Here is a 24631-nt window from a genome sequence, read left to right as displayed (position 1 = left end):
AAATCCTCTTGTGTGTAAGACTAATTTCTTACGCATCTTATCCCACGCCTCCATTGCTAATTTCAAAACGTAATTTTAGAGCTAGTAACATGGCTTGAGCTATTGATGGCGGACTAATGCAGTTATTAATTAGAGAGAGAGAGAAATGAAGCATGTGTGAATGATCCTTGTCTGTGCGTTTCTCAACTGTTCAGCAGCAGCGTCTCTACTAATAGCGAAACTGTAAGTGTATCTGCATCAAGAACAGCAGCGTTATTACCTCACTAGTGAGAAATGTCATGTAGCTTTTAAGTTGTTAAACTATTTTTCTGATAAAATCGTCAGAGCTGCGCTGACAACACGTTTCCGTGCATGTGTGTGTCCGTACTGTATGTGCGTGTGTTTGAGCGGGAGAAAGAGAGTATGTGCTTTCCGTACATAATAAAATTAAATTTTGTGTGGAAAAAAACACTCAAATAATTTGTCGTTTTTATCCTATTGTTTACTATATTAATTTGCTGGTCAGTGTCGCTGTGGGTTTTGGTTCTTTTGGTGGGTTTTGGTTTCTTTTGCTGTTGTTGGCTATAAAGACCTTTTGAAATTACTGAAATCATTTGGCGAAGTGATATGGAACTGTAAAGCCTTGTTTATAGTCGACGCGTCCGCAAGAGCGCGAAGGTGTGCGCGGCAAAAGTGACGTCAGTGCGGTGTGGGCGGTCGTGCGCGCTGGGTGCAGTGTTGCCAACTTGGCGACTTTGTCGCTATATTTAGCGAGTATTTAGAACCCTCTAGCGACACATTTTCAAAAAAGCGACTAGCGACAAATCTACCGACTTTTTCTGGTGTTATTGGAGACGTTTGGAGACTCTCTGACGTGAAAGCACATATCGTTCTTACTCTTCTCAACGAGCAGCGGGTGCTGCCGTGGGTCCCACCCCCATCCCAAAGCACTCACAGGCGGCCCAGTCCTCGCGCAGCAGCCACTCCCAGCTGCAGTTAGAGCACCCCTCCGCGTACAGACTGCAAAAGAAACGCGCAAATGAGTCGCTATTTTTAGCGACTTTTCAAACGTCACTCACTCTAGCTACGTCTACCCTGTTCAGTAAATGACTGAGAGGAGCAGCATTACATTCATCTGTTGAGCGCACGGCCGCTGAGAGACGTGAATGAGCAGTGTTTTTCCACGGATTTATTATCTGCTTTTCTTTTTTATTTTAATTAAATAATTTAGTTTCCTTCCTTTTCTTGTGCTTACGGTATTACTTGTAATACTCACTATCACAAAGCTTTTGTTCATCCGGCTCCCGAACTCTCTCAATTCAGATAATTTTCCACATTGGCCTATAAAAAAAGTTAGTCATTCACTAGGCCTATATCATCAGCTTCTCGTTCTATTGTCTGACAAAACATATATAGGAAATGAGAACAGCTTTATTTTACATTCGGCTATATTATATTATAATATATTAAATACAGTATGTGAGCTGAGCATTAATTTATAGAGAAAACACATTAGACAAGCAGAACGCAAGTACGACGCGATGACGTCACGAATATGCTAATTGACGTATGTCGTCATCTAGCGACATTTAGCGACTTTTAGGTAAGGCGTTAGCTACTTTACTTTGAAAATAGTTTGCAACCCTGGCTGGGTGCGCAAGACCCCATTTCGCCTGGCGGTGTGTACGGCACTTTTTGTAAAGGCCTCATTATGCTTCTGCGTCAACTCTACGGCGTAGCTACGCCATCACTCCTACGGCGTCGTTGCCGTTTTATGGTTCTGCATCAGGTTGGGTTGCATCGCGGTGCATCTGACCAATCACAGCCCTTGTGGTCTGCGCGTAGTTAAAAAATTTTGGAGGTGCACGTCGAGCTACGGCGGAGGGGTTCGCGGCGACGCAGAGGTGTCTGCGGGGGTACGCCGTCGATTCGACGCAGAAGCATAAAACAGGCTTAAAGCCCAATTTATACTTCTGCGTCGAACTTACGCCGTAGCTACGCCGTAGGCTGTGCGTAGCCCGCGTACCCTTCGGTGTACCCTGATGTGCACCTCTCCAAAAATGTAACAACGCGTCAATTCTACGCGGACGCAATCGCTGTGATTGGTCTGCTCAAACCGCTCCCTCGGGTTCCTCTACGCCGTAGCCTACGCCTTGGTTTTAATTTATACTTCTGCGTCGTTGTCCGCGTTGACGCACGCAGATGGAGCATGTGAAACCCGAGGAAGCGGTTTGAGCAGATTAATCACAGCGCTTGCGTCCGCGTAGAAGACGTGTTGTTACATTTTTGGAGAGGTGCACGTCAGGGTACGCCGGAGGGTATTTATATAGAAGTATAAATTAAAACCAAAGCGTAGTATACGGCGTAGAGGCTCCGGCGTATGTCCGACGCAGAAGTATAAATCAGCCTTAACTTCGCGCGCGGCGCCGCATCCGAAGATGAAAGACTTCTAGCCGAATCTGGCCGAACTGGTACATCTGTACCAGCATGTTTATATGATCCTTCTATACCCAGAGACATTTGCATTGGGAGACCATAAAGCCTCTCATTTTTTGAATAGGAACACATTTGCATTTAGCATCCAGTTTGCACTTGTCTAACGTAACTGCTTTACAAAATAAGCCTACAATAGCAGAAGTAAGCCCTGCTGATGAAATTAAGGTTTAAACACTCTTCAATAAGGCTTCAGTTGTTTAACTAGTTTACATGCAGTTAAAGTACAATAAACCTAGGCTACTGCATTTATTACTCTTTTTATATGAATCAGCAAGTAATAAACTACTAATAAACGGAAAACTACTTCTTCACTGCTGATTCCTGGTGGTTTAGAGGAGAATTCCCCGAGTCGCCCCCTGCCGTTTCACAGAATAGCACAAGGGCGAGCGCGTCCAGTATAAACGCCTCGTCCGTTTAGGGAGGTGCGCGCGCAGTCAGCGGAGACTCGCGCTCGTGCGGACGCGTCGAGTATAAACAAGGCTTAATGCGTTCAAGAGTCTGCCTGGAACTACTTTAGCCATGCGTTTCCTTGAAAGTAATTGCACACCTTAGAACGTTGGCCGACCAATCAGATTCAAGCATTCAACAGCCCCATAGTATAATGTATTATATATACGCTTAATATATTTACATTTTATATAAATATATATGTACATACAGTACATTTATATAAAAATATATAAGTTGATATCAAAAAGTGTGTATATAATACATTTAAATACAAATATATTTAAATACATTTAAAACAAAACAGAATATCAGCAGGATCAGGTGAAGCACGCACATCTTGTTCAGTTAAAATATTCATATCATGTGTTAATTATATTCATTATCATAACAATGAATAAATGAACACCCACATTTAAACATCAGTGACCTTCGGTACCAAAAATTACAAAATTATGACTGAATTACTAAATAACTAAATTATGACTGTTTTTGGTGCAAGATTATGAAATATATAACTCATTTAACAATGACAAAACAAAACAAAAATCAATACTTGAATACTCACTGAGTGGTACACCTGTGTATGTGTGTATTTCAGAAGACAAGGTGTGGACAACCATTGTGAATGACCTTCCAGCTCAGAGTTCTGTGGCAGCGGGTTCAGGACCTGATGACAAGACTGTGCTCACGCTCAATTACAGCATGTCTGTTGAACAGGTGACGCTTAAAACAGTGTGAATTGAAGAATTAACGCTGTTATATCTGAACAACAGATGCTGAATATAGTGCTCACCCTCAGAACTGCTCATGTTTTTGTGGTTCAGATGAACGCTGTGACCAGCAGCGCTGAGCTCTGTGAACAGAATGTGGCGTACATGTGCTACAAATCACACCTGCTCAACACGCCAGGTAAATGGATGTGGTAAAAACTAACAACTTCAAGAGGGAAGTTTAATTGCTGAAAGTTTGAGGCGTTCATTTTCCCTGTGTTTTAGATGGTTCTCCGTCCACGTGGTGGGTCGGCAGGGGGAACGAGAAGCACTTCTACTGGGGCGGCTCAGGACCTGGCGTGCAGAAATGTGCCTGTGGAATTGAACGCAACTGCACAGATCCCAGATACTACTGCAACTGCGATGCGGATCTGAGACAATGGTGAGATCTTAGTCTATTCTTGTTGTAGGACTTACACGATTAGATGGCATTCAGAAGAAGACATGAAGAAAAGAACATGTATACAAACCTGGTGGCCTCTTACTGTTAAATTAGATCATCCAGAGTTTGTTTGGAATTGCATACTACCATATTACTTTATTGCTAATTTTTTTGTAATAGTATATAGTTTGCAGTACAGTATTTTTGCAATATGCAACATTGTACATTGTGGTTCAAAAATTAAAAGACGTTTTAATGTTTTCTCTTATGCTCATCAAGGCTGCATTTATTTGATAAAAGAATACAATAAAACCGGTAATATTGTGAGATATTATTACAATTTGAAATATAAACATTTTTAATATATTGCTAAATGCTATTTATTCCTGTGATGCAAAGCTGAATTTTCAGCATCATAACTCGAGTCTTCAGTGATCCTTCAGAAATCATTCTAATACGCTGATTTGCTGCTCAAGAAACATTTCTTATTATTATTGAAAACAGTTGTGCTGTTTAAGTTTTATCTGGAAACCGTGATACATTTTTTCATGATTCTTTGATGAATAGAAAGTTCAAAAAGCATTTATTTGAAATAGAAATCTTTTATAACAATATAAAGGTCTTTACTTTCACTTTTGATCAATAGAATGCATCCTTGCTGAATTAACATTCTTTAAAACATATTTCTTTCAAAAACAAATCTAACTGAACTCAAACTTTTGAACTGTAGTATATATTCTACACAGTGTGCACATTTTCTGTATGCATGATAGATACTGCATCTCCAGTGCAATCCGCTCAACCTCACCTTTCATAAACAACAACTGTGTTTAATATCTCCTCATTGAATCAGTGAATTAAAAGGAAATTTGGGCACAAAAATGCAAAATATCCATTTTTATGTGTCGAATAAAAGAATACCTTAGGCTAAATTAAATTAATGAAATTAAGTAATTATTAAAGTAATTATAAAGTAATATTATTTTTAATGCAGTACTTTATACAATGCAGTAAGCAGTACACTACAAAAACCCAGTTTGAACATATCCCATGTCTGCTGCATTGTACAGTGCTATGTTGCCCCCTTGTGGTCCATAATTCTTCCTCTGCCTGTGTTTGTTTCTCCAGGAAAGAGGATGCGGGTGTGTTGATGTACAAGGACCATCTGCCTGTCAGTCAGGTAGTGGTTGGCGATACACACCGCTCTGGATCCGAAGCCAAACTCACTGTTGGGCCGCTCCGCTGCCAAGGAGATCGTAAGTGGAGTCATGCTCTCAAATTTAGTAACTACAACATGCAACATAGTTTAGTCAAGTCGGACGTGTTCTTGGGTCGACATCCTTTCTTGGTCCGATCACAGAAACAAACACAGACCTATCCATAAAACTAATTATAAAGTACCTTTAAAATTGACAAGGAATGATATAGGTTAAAAAACATCTAAATATGTTAAAGGGATAGTTCACCCAAAAATGAAAATTCTGTCAGTATTTACTCACCCTCATGTTGTTCCAACCCCGTAAGACCTTCGTTCATCTTCGGAACACGATTTAAGATATTTTTGATGAAATCAGAGAGCTGGATCACTCCTCCATAGGCTTCTAAGGGATTGACACTTTTTCCCCGAAAAGTTATTAAAGACATCGTTAAAATAGTCCAAGTGACTACAGTGGCTCAATCTTAAGTTTATCAAGCGATGAGAATACTTTTGTGCGCAAACCCCCCCCAAAAATAACGACTTTATTTCAACTATTCATTTCCTTCTCTGTGGGCCTCGACTGAGCTCACTAGTATAATAGCGTAAGTGCTTCTGTGTTGTACGTCACACGCTTCACACACATGACCAGCGTCGGCCAATAGTGAGCCTACGTGTGATGCACAACACAGAAGCTTACGCTATTACACTAGTGAGCTGAGTCGAGGCCCACAGAGAAGGAAATTAATAGTTGAAATAAAGGTGTTATTTTTGTTTTGTTTTTGCGCACAAAAAGTATTCTCGTCGTTTGATAAACTTAAGATTGAGCCACTGTAGTCACTCGGACTATTTTAACGATGTCTTTAATAACTTTTCGGGGAACAAGTTTCAATCCCTTAGAAGTCTATGGAGGAGTGATCCAGCTCTCAGATTTCATCAAAAATATCTCAATTCATGTTCCGAAGATGAACGAAGGTCTTACGGGGTTGGAACAACATGAGGGTGAGTAATTACTGACAGAATTTTCATTTTTGGGTGAACTATCCCTTTACCTGCACATTGCGCTTTTTAGAGGCAGGTGCTTCATCTAGACTGGAACTAAACAGAGTGTTACTAACAGAATTTGAAGAGTGGAAGGTGGAGGGTTTATGAAAGCGTGCTGCACTGCTAAGGCAAATGCTAACCATATTTGAAGGTTGACCAAGCAAGCTCATTGGCTACTGATACAGCAGGAACCAATCAGCTGTGCCCTATAGATAGAGAATGATGTGATTGCAAGCAGGCTGAGTTAAGGACTTATCAGCCTGTGCCATTTAGAGTTTTGTGACAGAACTTTGTATACGTTTTTTGAACATTCAAGCATGAAAATCTTTTCAAGTAAACTCCAAAAACAAAATCAAGACAGCTACTGAGCTGTTGATGTGTTTCTTTTATAGGTCACTACTGGAACGCAGCGTCATTCAACACACCTGCATCTTATCTTCATTTCCCCACCTTCAAAGCTGAGACCAGCGCAGACGTTTCCTTCTATTTTAAGACTTCAGCCTCACATGGTGTCTTTCTGGAAAACCTGGGAAACCCAGATTTCATTCGCTTGGAGCTCAAATGTAAGCTCGCATGTAGAGGACCACATATTTTTAGCACTTCAGCCTGACTAGGGTTGTTGTAAATCACTGTTATCTCCCCTTCAGAGAAAGTGAGATACTATTTTTTTATAGTATTAATTCATATTTAGAATTTATTTTCCATTTTAATTTTGAGTTTTAGTAATTTTGTTGAGCTTTTGACATTTTTATTAGTTTTTGTATATTTGTATTTTGCTGTAATTGTTTTTTTCCCCAGTTTTATTTTAGTGATTTTTATTTTATTTCAATTACCAAAAAACATTCGGAATAGTTTTAGCTTAGTTAACGATAACAACACTTTCCGCAGCTGCTACAGTGGTGTCGTTCTCATTTGATGTGGGCAACGGGCCTGTGGAGTTAATCGTGCGCTCATCTACACCCCTCAATGATGACCAGTGGCACAGGGTGGAGGCGGAGCGGAATATTAAGGAGGCTGTTCTGCGATTGGACAAGCTGCATAGGGAGGCGCGGTCAGCCCCGCATCAGGGCCACACACGCCTGCAGCTCTTCAGTCAGCTGTTTGTAGGTAAGATCTCCACCAGATGATCTTAATTACAATGGTGATAATATTTGTTGTGAAATGTTGTGAAACATTACGCAAACTTTTCTATTAAAACATTTTGTACACACAAGTAGAATTTTGTATTCGGAATTGTACAATAAAAAGTGTACAAAAATAAATCTTAAAAAAAAAAAGAATTTCTGCAGAAATAGAAATAAACATTTAGAAACTGATACTCAAGAAACTACTATTGCAGAAAATAAAAAAACACTTATATAATAATAATAAGTCAGTTTGGCTCCAGATTTTGATAATAAACATAAATTATGAATAAATTAACAAAATAATAATAATAAAAGTAAATTTGTCTCTCGAATATCTCATTATAACAATTCAAAAAGTCTTAGTTAATATTCATTTTAAGTGCAATTATCAATGGGAAATCCTGAAATCTTTGTACCCTTTTAAATGTAAAATATTTTTTGCAAGCATAAAAAAAAAATATATATATATACATACATAGATACACACACACACACACACACACACACACACACACACACACACACACACACACACACACACACACACACACACACACACACACACACACACACATACATATATATATATATATATATATATATATATATATATATATATATATATATATATAAATGAATTTTAAAGAGATGTTTTTGTTCTCTTAATAGCGTATAATGTCTTAAGCATGAAATTCATAAAAAATACTCCAGAAAGAAAAAAATTATAAAACAGTGTTACAATATTTTTTGTTTGTTTATTTGTTTGTTTTTATTGTTATGGCTAATATCTCAATATATCTCTGTTGCCGTTACACTTTAGGAGCCTCAGGGGGGCAGAGAGGTATTCTGGGTTGCATTCGTTCCCTAAAGGTCAACGGGGTGACACTTGACCTTGAGGGGAGGGCAAAAGTCACACCAGGGGTGAAGCCTGGATGCTCGGGTCACTGCAGCAGCTATAGAATGCATTGCCAGAATGGAGGGAAATGTATCGAGAAATACAACGGATACTCGTGCGACTGCAGTCTGACCGCCTTCGACGGGCCTTTCTGCAATGATGGTATGGGCCATTATTTTAGTAGATAGATAAATCACTATTGTTTTGGCTGTAACATAATGAGTGAAATATTTAAATCCACAAATCTCATCTTTAAGGAGTACATTAGAACTGTATATTATAATTGTCCCAGGTGCTTAGAACTGATGAGTTACAGAAAATAAAGGGGGAATCATATTTGCAAAATACCCAGGGAAGGATATAATGTATTTCAAGAATCAAACAAAGAAAAATTGAAAAAACAGCCAAAAGATCAGAAACTCTTTCCAAACATATATTGGTATATAGACGATATTTACATAAACACATGCCAAACAATAACACCAGCCAAGCAAACTATCCCAAATAGCAACCGTAGACGATCATAAGAGGATTTTGGAGAATGAGTTAATGGTAGATACACAAGAAGTCAGAAGTCAATTTCCTCAGGATGAGACCAGACTTGTCTGTAGCTTTTAAAAGATCATATAGATGTCTTTCCTACAGAAAAGTTATTTTCATTCCTTGTGTAATGGCATTACTGCCTCCAAAGGGAAACAAGGAAATAGGTCCTCTGATAAGTAATCCAGGAGTAACATGACAGCACAAAAATCCTATTTGGGGAGCAAATAAACAGTTTACCAAACCAGGATATTTCAAGAATTGCAGCCAACAGCATGTGGCAAATCACACTGGATATAAACATTGAGTGCAACTAATGAACCTTAGTGGCTAGGATGAACATAGGCCCCTAGAAAAGATAGTATCTCTTGTAACAGGCTGTAACCGTTATAATATGCATGACATCAAAGCTAACAGACATGGACTACAAGCCGATTAGGCCCAGCTGTGCTTTGTTCCCATTGTCGCCTGCCTCCATTCTAGATGTCGGTGGGTACTTTGAGAGTGGGACGCTGGTGCGGTACGACCTCATGTCAGAGAGCAGCTCTTCTGCAGTTACAGAAGTCGAGTCTGGAGTCCTAAGCACAGTGGGTAATCTGACCCGTGAGGAGCTGAGCTTTAGTTTCAGTACGTCCCACACGCCTGCCGTCCTCATCTACATTAGCTCCAAGACGCAGGACTACCTGGCCGTGGTGCTGCGGCAAAATGGTGAGACTGTTCGCATGTTTAGAGCTCAGATTTAACGCTTTTCACACTGAGTTAACCCTGGGTTTTCATCCTTCTATACCACGCTTTTAACATTTCACGCTTGTAATTTAGAAAGATGGTTAGAAAGATGGTTAGCACTAGTTTTGCTGTGTTTAAGGAGTAGTTAATTTCAGAATTAAAATGTCCTGATAATTTACTCACCTCCATGTCATCCAAGATGTTCATGTCTTTCTTTCTTCTGTAAGAAAAAAAAAATTAAGGTTTTTGAGGAAAACATTCCAGGATTTTTCTCCATATAGTGGATTTCAACTGCAACCAACGGGTTGAAGGTCCAAATTGCAGTTTCAGTGCAGCTTCAAAGGCTGTACACGATCCCAGACGAGGAATAAGGGTCTTATCCAGCCAAACCATCGGTCATTTTCTAAAAAAGGTTAAGAATATACATACTTTTTAACCACAAATGCTCATTTTGCACATCAACGACTTCATGCATTACGTAATCACAATGAAAGGGTCATGCGTGACGTAGGTGGAAAATGTAAAAAAATTCTATCTCAATTTCTCCTCCAACCTCTAAAATCGTCCAACATCGTTGTTTTACTTTATTTTTTGTAAAGGTTATTTTGTATTTGCACGTTTGCTTTGTAAACACTAGGTCGGTACTTCCGTCTACGTCACACGTGACCTTTCAATCTGATTACGTAATGCATGGCGCATCGCAGAGCTAGTGCAAGACGAGCATTTGTTGTTAAAAAGTATAAACATGTATGTTTTTTTTTTTTTAGAAAATAACCGATTGTTTGGCTAGATAAGACCCTTATTCCTCGACTGGGATCGTGTTTAGCCTTTGAAGCTGCATTGAAACTGCAATTTGGACCAATTTCGTTCCCGAAGTCCACTATATGGAGAAAAATCCTGGAATGTTTTCCTCAAAAACCTTAATTTCTTTTCAACTGAAGAAAGAAAGACATGAATATCTTGGATGACATCAACCGCGCATCAACCAAACATTTAGAATGTGAAACAATGCGATGTTAGAATATTACGCCTGGATGCTTAGCAACAGACAACCAATAGCATGCCTCATATTTGTGTTATTTGGACGATCATGGAAACACCAAACATTGTATATAAACAGTCATTTCAGCGATTTGAGGGGAAAACTGTCAAATACCGATGGAAAACGCATAATTTGGAGAGAAGAAGATGTTTATTCTTACCGTTGTAGAAAAAACTACAACCTGATTTCTGATTTCTACAACCTGATACAACCTGAACTACAACTACAACCTGAAGTTGTAGAAAAAACTTACTCTGCAACAAATAATATGAGTATGCACAATGCTCTTATCCAATCAATGTCACTGCTCCACAAATATGCAAAAAAGGATGTTAACCCAGGGTTTAGGTATGTAGAGTTTGAAACGTCAGTTTATGAATACCCAGGATTAATGGAACAAAAATTAAAAATGTTGTCATGGTAATAAAATAAGTTGTGTTTGTTTATTTTAATAATAATTTTTTTAGTTTTAGTTAACAATAATAACCCTGCTTAGAAGCACTTAACATTGATGAAACATTGATTGTGTTTTCCCTCAGGTACTCTACAGATCCGCTATAACCTGGGGGGATTGAGGGAGCCGTTCTCCATCAGCCTGAATCATCGTAACATGGCTAACGGTCAGCCTCATAACGTTAACATCACCCGACAGGACAGGCTCATTCAACTGCAGGTACTGAGAGCCACTTGATAAAGATCAATCTGCTGTGTTTTTTAGATAATAATGACTGTTACAATTCACTGGATTAATGAGTCTTAATATGTGTTGAAGGTGGATCATTATCCCACAGTAGGCTACAGTCTTCCTGAAGCCTCAGACACAGAATTTACTCTTGTGAAGACAATTTTCCTAGGAAAAGTTTTTGGTAAGCATTATTTACATAGAGTTATTTGTTGTTTTTAAGTGTGAATTTGGAATGTGTGCGGAAGAGTGACTTCTTCTGACCCAATGTATGATGGAGACGTAGCGTTAGCTCAGGTGAGAATTGATGAACGAGAATTAAAAAACTCGAGCAGTATTCAATGTCATTACAAAGCTGAGAAGATATTTTTTTAATTCAAATCCAGTTGTGTTTGGCTAAAAGTAGAAAGTCATACACCTAGGATGGCTTGAGAGTGAGTAAATTATGGGATCATTTTCATTTTTGGGTGAACTATTCCTTTTAATGCATTTATTGCATGCATGAATTGTTTCTGTTTTGAAGAAAATTATTTTTAATTTAATTGGCCTCAACCCACAATGTTAAATTTGAAGGATGCAACATTTCTGGGAAACAAAGTCTTCCACACTGGTCCATAAAATGAAATTAAATGTGATTAAACATGATTAAATATAGTGATATACTCTCGAAATGGCATTTCAAAGAGATCAACTTTTTTCTGTCTATGTTGCCAAATTCATTCATTTAGGATTTAATATTTTTGATTAGGAATAAAATTTTATTTCAAAATAACATGGCTGAAGTCTTGTCACATAGCGTAAAACAATGTCATAATAACCCACAGAGTCTATGAATGCATGTCTCAGTCTTCTGCTATTCCTTTTACTGGACTGTGTGTTAGTCCTGACATCATCATGTGAAGATCCGGGTTTTGTTCTTGATCTAAATCCAGTGTCCGGGTTTTCCTGCAGACTTTTAGAACAGAAATGAGCTGGAAGTCTCTGAGCTGCATTACACACACACAGAGAGAGCAGCTGAGTGTGATGGGTCTACATCTACAGCTCAGGAATATTGTTTAAAAGCTCTTTGACGCTTTCAGATTAAACAGAAGGAAATCTAGAATTTGCTAGTAAAGTTTACGCATAGGGGTACAGAAACAACAGAAGAAATCAGGTGTTTAGCTTAGAGTCGCAGGACCTGCTACATGCTGGGAACAAGACGTACGCAGTTCAACATCTGTGATCGCAAACAGGTAACCTGCTGATAAAATGCGTTATATTTGAAATGTTAGCATATGTTTTATTTATCTGCTTTGGAATAACATTGTATTTTCTCTGCATTGAGATGAAGACATCAGGTGGGATGTTTTTTTTTCAGTAGCTGGATGTTGAGTTGTGATGTGTAGTAATACAGTGTATTGGAAGAAAAGCTGAGGATAATAAAGGACAGAACAGATATTTTTACTTCACATATACAAAAATGCATCAACTTGATCACATTTATGTACAAAAAAAAATTAGGTTTTTGGTTTCTGGTGTCATGTATTGTTCCAGTCTTGTCTAGTTTTGTAGATTTAAAGAAATAAGTGGTAACACTTTATTTTAAGGTTTCATGATAAATTTAAGTGCTGAGTAATAATTATTAACTACATGCACTTACTATAGGGTTAGGGTAGGATTAGGATTTGGTTGAGGGTTAGTCGCATGTAATTATGCATAATTTACTATTATTACTATGGTAAGTACATGTAACATATGTAACAAGGACACTGTAAAATAAAGTGTTATCAAAAAAGTCATTAGCAATGATAATCTGCATTAGTTATATTACAATGATTTAATGGGACCTTTAATGGGACATTGTTAACCTTGTATTGCTTTTATAAAACATTGACAGCAGCAATTTGATTACTGCTGCAAATTACACTATTTGACACAATATTCAGACAATCCCGCTCAAACATCAGTAAGATTTCTATTGATTTTATTGTTTTTAAAGAAATTAATACTTTTATTCAGCAAGGATGCAATAGATTAGTCAGAAACGACAGTAAAGATATTTATATTGTTACAAAAGCTTTCTATTTCAAATAAATGCTGTTCTTTTGACTTTTCTATTCATCATAAAGAAAATGTATCACAGTTTCCACAAAAACATTAAGCAGCACAACATTGATAATAATAAGAAATGTTTCTTGAGCAGCCAATCACCATTTTAGAATGATTTCTGATGGATCATGTGACACTGAAGACTGGAGTAATGATGCTGAAAGAATTTCAGTTGCTCATCCAATCAAATTTTAGAGCCTTCATTTTATGTCACCCAACCTTTATTATTTCTTTACACTCATGCAGAAATGTTGTATCCAGCTGCTGTTGGCTTTGTCTTTCAGAAACGGGTCAGATTGATCCGGTGTTGATAGAGCGATATAACACCCCAGGATTCGTGGGCTGTCTCTCCAGAGTGCAGTTTAACCGCATCGCCCCGCTGAAGGCCGCCCTGAGGACCGTCCCGCCCTCCACAGCCTCGATACAGGGAGTCCTGGTGGAGTCCAACTGCGGGGCGTCTCCTCTCACAGTGCCGCCCATGTCGTCAGCCTTTGACCCCTGGCACCCAGATTCAGGTAACCAAATGATGAGTATAAAAACAACAACTTATTTTGCTTATTATTTTATTTTTAACATTACAATGAAACATTGTATTGGCAGGGGAATTCTGTAGAATGATCTTTCCTGGTTGCCTGGAAGAAATCTGTGATCTCTTCCCTGTGGAGAGGATTACTGCATTAATGTGTGTGTGTGTGTGTGTGTGTGTGTGTGTGTGTGTGTGTGTGTGTGTGTGTGTGTGTGTGTGTGTGTGTGTGTGTGTGTGTGTGTGTGTGTGTGTGTGTGTGTGTGTGTGTGTGTGATTTCCTGTGTCACCATGTGTCCACCATGATAGAAAAACAAATGTGTTTGTTTGCTTGAGGATGTGTTTGGATGCACGAAATTGAGTATGAAAAAAAGCTTTTAGTCTTTAGTTGTATTTTTCATCTTGAGAACTTTTTCATAGAGTCCTGATATTTGTGTATAATCGGTGTTACATCCCAAATGTATTAGCTATAGTTAGTTCTTAGTTATATTATTTGTTTCTTAGCTTTTATTATTAGTACCCCTGGTTAAAATTACATAAATAATCAAATAAATTATTATAATAGTAAATATATTATAATAATTAGGTGTTCAAGCACGAAGTGCTGAAAACCTATTGTAATTGTACTGATTTTTATTAGGTGTTCAAGCACGAAGTGCTGAAAACCTATTGTAATTGTACTGATTTTTATTATTATTAGGTGTTCAAGCACGAAGTGCTGAAAACCTATTGTAATTGTACTGATTTTTATTATTATTATTATTATTATTTTCCCCTAAAACGCATCGTGCAGCCCAAACCGTAAGTGCTGGAGCTCTGAAACTTTGTCAGATGGTAGTACAAAAATCGAGGAGAGGTTCAGAGAGTATGACCCCGTTTGGCCTATAGGTGGCGCTACAGCAATCAATTGCGCGTAACTGCTCATAACTCCTAAACCGTAAGGCGTAGACTCAAGTGTCTTATATCATTGGAAAGCTGGACTCTTAACTTAAAAAACGTATATCTCCGATTTCATTTCCGCCATGATAGATTTTCCGCCATTTTGAATTTTGTTAAAAAACGACTTTTGCGAACTAGTCCCTGGTTTTTTGCCCGATCGGAACCAAACCAGTGTAGAAATGTTCTCTGGAGTCTGAATATAAATAATCATTGAAAAAAAGTTGAATTTTCGATTTTCGGTTGCTAGGGGGCGCAAAATGAACGTTGTGGGAGGAGCCTATTTTACTAAAATGGATATAACTCGAGAAGTAAATGAGATATCTTCACCAAACTTGGTCCACATATTTATGAGTTCAATTTGAGGTCACAGTAAAAAAACTGCGTCGATCTAACACTAGGTGGCGCTATAACATTAAAAAAACATAAAAGGGGGTGTGGCCACCTGACCGTTAGTCCGATTGACCTGAAAATTGGTATGCAGTGTCTTGGTCCAAGGCCCCATGTATGTGTAAAAGGATATTGGCGTATCTAAAAAAACATGGCCGCCATCGGCCAATAAAGTTTGAGCACCTGTGAGACGAGGTTAACGGAGGCCAATCGGAACGAAACTCAATGGGCATGTTCGACTCATGGCCCAAGAGGTCTGTAAGAGTTTTGAAAGAAATCGGCCACTAGTTGGCGCTAACGAGTTTTACGGCTCTGTAATCACGTGGTGTTGCACATATCCCCACAAAATGCATATCATTTGATAGATCTCCTCATGATGAACAACTTTGCCTCTAGAACCATTGCTGTCAATCAAATCGTTCATTAAATATTCACGAATATGTTAAAAACCTACTTTTGCGAACTAGTCCCTGGTTTTTTGCCCGATCGGAACCAGACCAGTCTAGGACAATTCTCTGGACTCTCTAGATCAATAATCATTGAAAAAAAGTTGAACTTTGCCCTTTGATTCACTGTAACAGGGTCATTTAGAAGAAGGGGTGTGTCAAAACACACTCAAAAGCCTATAAATCCTAAATAAAAACTCAGAACTTCACAAAAATTAATGAGCATATGTGACATAACATCATTAACAAGCATGCAAAGTTTTATGGAGATCGGACAATAGGTGGCGCTATAACAGTTGAAAAGGTTTAAAACCATGTATTTCCTATGGTAAATTGCCTGTATTGGCTGTAAATGGTGTGTTCCATCTATGATCATATAATATTTATATCACAATGTTCAAAATCAGTTCAGTACAATTCTCTGGACTCTCTAGATAAATAATCATCAGAAAAGTTATAACTTCTTCATTTGGATGGCTATAATAGGGTCACTTCAATATGAAGCCTTTACCAAGAAAGCCTATATCTCTTCAATGAATGCTCAGATCTTCTTAAAAACAAGTCAGAACATGTGACTCTAAATAAGATAAGAAATAATGCATCTATAACAGTTAAAAAGGTTAAAGTTATAACATAATGGCATATTAAGCGAATAAGTGGTATTCTACTGCCCCCTGCTGTTTAAAATAGTCATTTTGTCAAGCTACTAACTACTAATATTCTATAATTCTTATTTAGAGTTTATAAAATCACTATTTTAACATTTACACTCACATTTTGTCAAAATTCATCTATTGAAGTATTACTATTGACCATTGTGTCACGGACAAATGTTAATCCTGAATGAGACACAGTTCAGATCACTTTATCTACAACAGAATGTGTGTGTGTAGTCCCATGTTTCTGAATAAATCCTGAATAATCTGATTAATACCTTGCAAAGACATATTTTAATGGTCTATAAGCATTTCATATATTTTCATAATGACTTGTGTGTGTGTCTAGATATGAGTCACAAAAGCACCTGTGAAAACACTTTATTAATAAGTATAATGGCCAGCAAAGGGCAGTAGAAGACCACTTAGTGGCTCACTCTCATTTTGACTTGATTTTCACCAGTATATCATGGTAAATCATGCTAGCAATGTGACGAATCATAGTAAATCATGCTACAATCCTGATAAATCATTCTAGAATGTGGTATATCATGGTCAATCATCCTATAACATGGTAAATCAAGGTAAACTAAGATAAATCATGCTATAAACATATTAAATCATACTAGAATGTGTTTAGTTGTGGTAAATCATGCTAGAACAGGGTAAATCATGGTGAATCATACTAGAACTTGGTATACCATGGTAAACTATGGTAAATCATGCTAGATTCATGGTAAATCATGAAAATCACACTGAAATGGGGTATATCATGGTAAATCATGCTAAAATTGCCTGTATTGGCTGTAAATGGTATTTTCCATCTATTATGTCAGTGTTTAAATGTATGCTAAATAAAACTTAATGTCTTTTGGTGCTTTTGTGCTTTACGGCCTTAAAGGCCTTAACTGCTTGAACACCGCTAAATGCTGCTTGCAGCTTTAATTAGGTGTTCAAGCACGAAGTGCTGAAAACCTATTGTAATTGTACTGATTTTTATTATTATTATTATTATTATTATTATTATTATTATTTTCCCCTAAAACGCATCGTGCAGCCCAAACCGTAAGTGCTGGAGCTCTGAAACTTTGTCAGATGGTAGTACAAAAATCGAGGAGAGGTTCAGAGAGTATGACCCCGATTGGCCTATAGGTGGCGCTACAGCAATCAATTGCGCGTAACTGCTCATAACTCCTAAACCGTAAGGCGTAGACTCAAGTGTCTTATATCATTGGAAAGCTGGACTCTTAACTTAAAAAACGTATATCTCCGATTTCATTTCCGCCATGATAGATTTTCCGCCATTTTGAATTTTGTTAAAAAACGACTTTTGCGAACTAGTCCCTGGTTTTTTGCCCGATCGGAACCAAACCAGTGTAGAAATGTTCTCTGGAGTCTGAATATCAATAATCATTGAAAAAAAGTTGAATTTTCGATTTCCGGTTGCTAGGGGGCGCAAAATGAACGTTGTGGGCGGAGCCTATTTTACTATAATGGCTATAACTCGAGAAGTAAATGAGATATCTTCACCAAACTTGACACACATGTGTATGAGGACAGTCTGGGGTCACAGTAAAAAAACCGCGTCGATCTAACACTAGGTGGCGCTATAACATTAAAAAAACATAAAAGGGGGTGTGGCCACCTGACCGTTAGTCCGATTGACCTGAAAATTGGTATGCAGTGTCTTGGTCCAAGGCCCCATGTATGTGTAAAAGGATATTGGCGTATCTCAAAAAACATGGCCGCCATCGGCCAATGAAGTTTGAGCACCTGTGAGACGAGGTTAACGGAGGCCAATCGGAACGAAACTCAATGGGCATGTTCGACTCATGGCCCAAGAGGTCTGTAAGAGTTTTGAAAGAAATCGGCCACTTGTTGGCGCTAACGAGTTTTACGGCTCTGTAATCACGTGGTGTTGCACACATCCCCACAAAATGCATATCATTTGATAGATCTCCTCATGATGAACAACTTTGCCTCTAGAACCATTGCTGTCAATCAAACCGTTCATTAAATATTCACGAATATGTTAAAAACCTACTTTTGCGAACTAGTCCTAGGTTTTTCGCCCGAACGGAACCAGACCAGTCTAGGACAATTCTCTGGACTCTCTAGATCAATAATCATTGAAAAAAAGTTGAACTTTGTCCTTTGTTTTGCTATAACAGGGTCATTTAGAAAATGGGCGTGACAAAATACACTCAAAAGCCTATAAATCCTATACGAAAACTCAGAACTTCACAAAAATTGGTGAGCATATGTGACATAACATCCTTAAAAACCATGCCAAATTTTATGGAGATCGGACCATAGGTGGCGCTATAACTGTTAAAAAGCTTTGAAACAATGTATTTCCTATGGCAAATTGCCTGTATTTGCTGTAAATGGTGTTTTGCATTTATTATCATGTAATGTTCATATCATAATGTTCAAAACCAGTGCAGTACAATTCTCTGGACTCTCTAGATCAATAATTATCAGAAAAGTTATAACTTCTTCATTTGGATGGCTATAATAGGGTCACTTCAATATGAAGCCTTTACCAAGAAAGCCTATATATCTTCAATGAATGCTCAGATCTTCTTAAAAACAAGTCAGAACATGTGACTCTAAATAAGATAAGAAATAATGCATCTATAACAGTTAAAAACGTTAAAGTTATAACATAATGGCATATTAAGCCAATAAGTGGTATTCTACTGCCCCCTGCTGTTTAAAATAGTCATTTTGTCATGCTACTAACTAATATAATTCTATAATTGTTATTTAGACTTTATAAAATCACTATTTTAACATTTACACTCACATTTAGTCAAAATTCATCTATTGAAGTATTGCTACTGACTATTGTGGCACATTGAGAAATGTGAATCCTGAAGGAGACTTGCAGTAAACATTTTTTTCCATCAAATAGTTCAAATGTCTGTATCTACAACAGAATGTGTGTGTGTAGTCCTATATTTCTGAATAAATGCTGAATAATCGGATTAATAGATTACAAAGACATTATGTGAAATGCTTATAGACCATTAAAGTATATTTTCATAATGACACATCCCAATAGCATTGAAAAAATCAACAACAACATTTGTCTTTGTGTGTGTGTGTGTGTGTGTTTGTGTGTGTGTGTGTGTGTGTGTGTGTGTGTGTGTGTGTGTGTGTAAGCATATGTCTAAATAAGATACCTGTGAAAACACTTTATTAATAAGTATAATGGCCAGCAGAGGGCAGTAGAAGACCACTTATTGGCTCAGTTTCATTTTGACAGACTTGATTTTCATCACTATTCTACACTAAAGCAAACCTGTTTTTCCATGTTAACTATTATAAGGCAATCATTTTTTTGTCAGTTTATCACTTCATGGCTATTGACACTTCACATCAATGCTAGCAATGTGGTAAATCATGGTAAATCACGATAGAAACATGATAAATCATAGTAAATAATACTATTACATGGAGTATCATGGCAAATCATGCTAGCAATGTGATGAATCATGGTAAATCATGCTACAATCCTGGTAAATCATTCTAGAATGTGGTATATTATGGTAAATCATTCTATAACATGGTAAATCATGGTAAATCATTCTATAACATGGTAAATCATGGTTAACTATGATAAATCATGCTAGAATCATATTAAATCATACTAGAATGTGTTCAATTGTGGTAAACCATGCTAGAGCAGGGTAAATCATGGTGAATCATAATAGAACTTGGTATATGATGGTAAACTATGGTAAATCATGCTAGATTCATGGTAAATCATACTGGAACATGGTATTATCATGAAAAATCACGCTAAAATTTGGTATATCATGGTAAATCATGCTAAAACAAGGTCTATTCCATCTATGATGTCAGTGTTTCATGCTTGCTACATAAAACTTAATGTCTTTTGATGCTTTTGAGCTTAACTGCCTTAACTGCCTTAACTGCTTGAACACCGCTAAATGCTGCTTGCAGCTTTAATTAGGTGTTCAAGCACGAAGTGCTGAAAACCTATTGTATTTGTACTGATTTTTATTATTATTATTATTATTATTATTATTCTGCCGTAAAACGCGTCGTGCAGACCAAACCGTAAGTGCTAGAGACTTCATATTTGGGATTAAGGTAGCACAGAAATCGAGGAGAGGTTGAGAGAGTATGAGCCCGATTGGCCCATAGGTGGCGCTATAGTAACAAAAACGCGAAAGTGATCATAACTCCTAAACCCTATGTCGTAGACTCAAGTGTCTTATATCATTGGAAAGCTGGACTCTTGACTTAAAAAACGTATATCTCCGATTTCATTTCCGGTATGCAAATTTTTCCGCCATTTTGAATTTTGTCAAAAAACTACTTTTGCGAACTAGTCCCTGGTTTTTCGCCCGATCGGAACCAAACCAGTGCAGAAATGTTCTCTGGAGTCTGAATATCAATAATTATCAAAAAAAAGTCGAATTTTCGATTTCCGGTTGCTAGGGGGCGCAAAATGAACGTTGTGGGAGGAGCCTATTTTACTAAAATGGCTATAACTCAAGAAGGAAATGAGATATCTTCACCAAACTTGGTCCACATATTAATGAGTTCAATTTGAGGTCACAGTAAAAAAACCGCGTCGATCTAGCACTAGGTGGCGCTATAACATTGAAAAAACATAAAAGGGGGTGTGGCCACCTGACCGTTAGTCCGATTGACCTGAAAATTGGTATGCAGTGTCTTGGTCCAAGGTGCCATGTATGTGTAAAAGGATATTGGCGTATCTAAAAAAACATGGCCGCCATCGGCCAATTAAATTTGAGCACCTGTGAGACAAGGTTAACGGAGGCCAATCGGAACGAAACTCTATGGGCATGTTCGACTCATGGCCCAAGAGGTCTGTAAGAGTTTTGAAAGAAATCGGCCACTAGTTGGCGCTAACGAGTTTTACGGCTCTGTAATCACGTGGTGTTGCACACATCCCCACAATATGCACATCATTTGATAGATCTCCTCATGATGAACAACTTTGCCTCTAGAACCATTGCTGTCAATCAAACTGTTCATTAAATATTCACGAATATGTTAAAAACCTACTTTTGCGAACTAGTCCCTGGTTTTTTGCCCGATCGGAATCAGACCAGTCTAGGACAATTCTCTGGACTCTCTAGATCAATAATTATTGAAAAAAAGTTGAACTTTTTTATTTTTCTTATGGTATTAAAGGGTTATTTAGAAAAGGGGCGTGACAAAATGCACCCAAAAGCCTATAAATCATAAATAAAAACTCAGAACTTCACAAAAATTGATGAGCATATGTGTCATACCATGGTGAAGAAGCATGAAACGTTTCATGGAGATCGGACAATAGGTGGCGCTATAACTGTTGAAAAGCTTTAAACCCATGTATTTCCTATGGTAAATTGCCTGTATTGGCTGTAAATGGTCTTTTCCATCTATGATCGTATAATATTCATATCTTAATGTTTAAAACCAGTGCAGTACAATTATCTGGACTCTCTAGATCAATAATTATCAGAAAAGGTATAATTACTTCATTTGGATGGCTATAATAGAGTGTAAATCGGATGGCTATAACAGCTATATCAGCTTGGATGGCTATAACAGCCAATAAGTGGTATTTTACTGCCCCCTGCTGTTTAAAAAAAGTCATTTTGTCACACTACTCAACTATAATTAATATTTAGACTTTATAAATTCACTATTTTAACATTTACAATAACATTTAGTCAAAAATCGTCTATTGAAGTGACAATTGAGTCACACTGGCTCCTGAAGTTCCAAATGTCTCTATCTACATCAGAATGAGCGTGTGTAGATTAAATGATATGAAAAACATGGCCTATTGTATAAGTAGGCTGTAATAGCACTGTTGTCCACTAGATGGAGCAGCAGCATTAGATATTTTTAATCTTTTTTTATCAGCTTTCAGCATTGGCTAACAAACAAATGCTTAAAGCATTTTCTTTAATTAGTTTTATATTATTACATTGCAAAGAAATATGTGAAATGCTCATATACCATTAAAACAGATTTTCACAATAACATATCCCAAAAGTGTGTGTGTGTGTGTGTGTGTGTGTGTGTGTGTGTGTGTGTGTGTGTGTGTGTGTGTGTGTGTGTAAGCATGCATTATGGAGTTAACATGAAAAAAATGGTTTGCTTCACTGGAGAATACTGGAGAAACAAAGCAGTTGAAAATGAAAGTGAGCCAATAAGTGGTCTTCTACTGCCCTCTGCTGGCCACTCTTCTTATTAATAGTCTTTTTTTGTATATAGACACTATAAAATCACTTAAATAACAATTACTATTATAACACATTCATATTTTGTCAGAGTTTATCACTTCAATTGTTCTTATGCTTCATATAATTGCTATCAACGTGGTAAATCATGGTAAATAACGCCAGAAACATGGTAAATCATAGTAAAAAAGGTAAGTCATGCTAGAATCCTGGTAAATTATTCTAGAATGTGCTATATCATGGTAAATCATCATATAACATGGTATATCAAGGTAAACTATGGAAAATCATGTAAGATTCATGGTAAATCATACTGGAACATGGTAAATCATGAAAAATCACACTGAAATGTAGTATATCATGGTAAATCATGAAAAATCACACTGAAATGTAGTATATCATGGTAAATCATGCTTGCTACATAAAACTTAATGTCTTTTGATGCTTTTGTGCTTAACGGCCTGAAAGGCCTTAACTGCTTGAACACCGCTAAATGCTGCTTGCAGCTTTAATTATTATTATTATTATTATTATTTTCCCCTAAAACGCATCGTGCAGCCCAAACCGTAAGTGCTGGAGCTCTGAAACTTTGTCAGATGGTAGTACAAAAATCGAGGAGAGGTTCAGAGAGTATGACCCCGATTGGCCTATAGGTGGCGCTACAGCAATCAATTGCGCGTAACTGCTCATAACTCCTAAACCGTAAGGCGTAGACTCAAGTGTCTTATATCATTGGAAAGCTGGACTCTTAACTTAAAAAACGTATATCTCCGATTTCATTTCCGCCATGATAGATTTTCCGCCATTTTGAATTTTGTTAAAAAACGACTTTTGCGAACTAGTCCCTGGTTTTTTGCCCGATCGGAACCAAACCAGTGTACAAATGTTCTCTGGAGTCTGAATATCAATAATCATTGAAAAAAAGTTGAATTTTCGATTTCCGGTTGCTAGGGGGCGCAAAATGAACGTTGTGGGAGGAGCCTATTTTACTAAAATGGATATAACTCGAGAAGTAAATGAGATATCTTCACCAAACTTGGTCCACATATTTATGAGTTCAATTTGAGGTCACAGTAAAAAAACCGCGTCGATCTAACACTAGGTGGCGCTATAACATTAAAAAAACATAAAAGGGGGTGTGGCCACCTGACCGTTAGTCCGATTGACCTGAAAATTGGTATGCAGTGTCTTGGTCCAAGGCCCCATGTATGTGTAAAAGGATATTGGCGTATCTAAAAAAACATGGCCGCCATCGGCCAATAAAGTTTGAGCACCTGTGAGACGAGGTTAACGGAGGCCAATCAGAACGAAACTCAATGGGCATGTTCGACTCATGGCCCAAGAGGTCTGTAAGAGTTTTGAAAGAAATCGGCCACTAGTTGGCGCTAACGAGTTTTACGGCTCTGTAATCACGTGGTGTTGCACATATCCCCACAAAATGCATATCATTTGATAGATATCCTCATGATGAACAACTTTGCCTCTAGAACCATTGCTGTCAATCAAATCGTTCATTAAATATTCACCAATATGTTAAAAACCTACTTTTGCGAACTAGTCCCTGGTTTTTCGCCCGATCGGAACCAGACCAGTCTAGGACAATTCTCTGGACTCTCTAGATCAATAATCATTGAAAAAAAGTTGAACTTTGCCCTTTGATTCAGTGTAACAGGGTCATTTAGAAGAAGGGGCGTGTCAAAACACACTCAAAAGCCTTTAAATCCTAAATAAAAACTCAGAACTTCACAAAAATTAATGAGCATATGTGACATAACATCATTAACAAGCATGCAAAGTTTTATGGAGATCGGATAATAGGTGGCGCTATAACAGTTGAAAAGGTTTAAAACCATGTATTTCCTATGGTAAATTGCCTGTATTGGCTGTAAATGGTGTGTTCCATCTATGATCATATAATATTTATATCACAATGTTCAAAATCAGTTCAGTACAATTCTCTGGACTCTCTAGATAAATAATCATCAGAAAAGTTATAACTTCTTCATTTGGATGGCTATAATAGGGTCA

At 37.5% G+C, this 24631-nt stretch overlaps 1 protein-coding gene across 1 annotated transcript in view; it reads left to right on the top strand.

Annotated features, from left to right (window-relative positions):
- cntnap2b (contactin associated protein 2b) overlaps nucleotides 1-24631 on the top strand; it is a 71223-nt gene that overhangs the window by 26595 nt on the left and 19997 nt on the right. The window contains exons 13-23 of the mRNA XM_077221938.1: nucleotides 3524-3642; nucleotides 3750-3834; nucleotides 3921-4077; nucleotides 5206-5333; nucleotides 6709-6879; nucleotides 7205-7423; nucleotides 8264-8500; nucleotides 9362-9586; nucleotides 11186-11319; nucleotides 11419-11512; nucleotides 13701-13931. Coding sequence (XP_077078053.1) covers nucleotides 3524-3642; nucleotides 3750-3834; nucleotides 3921-4077; nucleotides 5206-5333; nucleotides 6709-6879; nucleotides 7205-7423; nucleotides 8264-8500; nucleotides 9362-9586; nucleotides 11186-11319; nucleotides 11419-11512; nucleotides 13701-13931 — 1800 coding nt within the window. The remainder of the gene's footprint in view (nucleotides 1-3523; nucleotides 3643-3749; nucleotides 3835-3920; nucleotides 4078-5205; nucleotides 5334-6708; nucleotides 6880-7204; nucleotides 7424-8263; nucleotides 8501-9361; nucleotides 9587-11185; nucleotides 11320-11418; nucleotides 11513-13700; nucleotides 13932-24631) is intronic.

Source organism: Siphateles boraxobius, unplaced genomic scaffold (assembly GCF_051911475.1).
Source record: "Siphateles boraxobius isolate OS27281-9 unplaced genomic scaffold, OSU_SipBor_1 86, whole genome shotgun sequence".
Taxonomy (NCBI): domain Eukaryota; kingdom Metazoa; phylum Chordata; class Actinopteri; order Cypriniformes; family Leuciscidae; genus Siphateles; species Siphateles boraxobius.
Note: the sequence above shows the minus strand (reverse complement) of the source record. Positions and strands in the feature narration are given on the sequence as shown.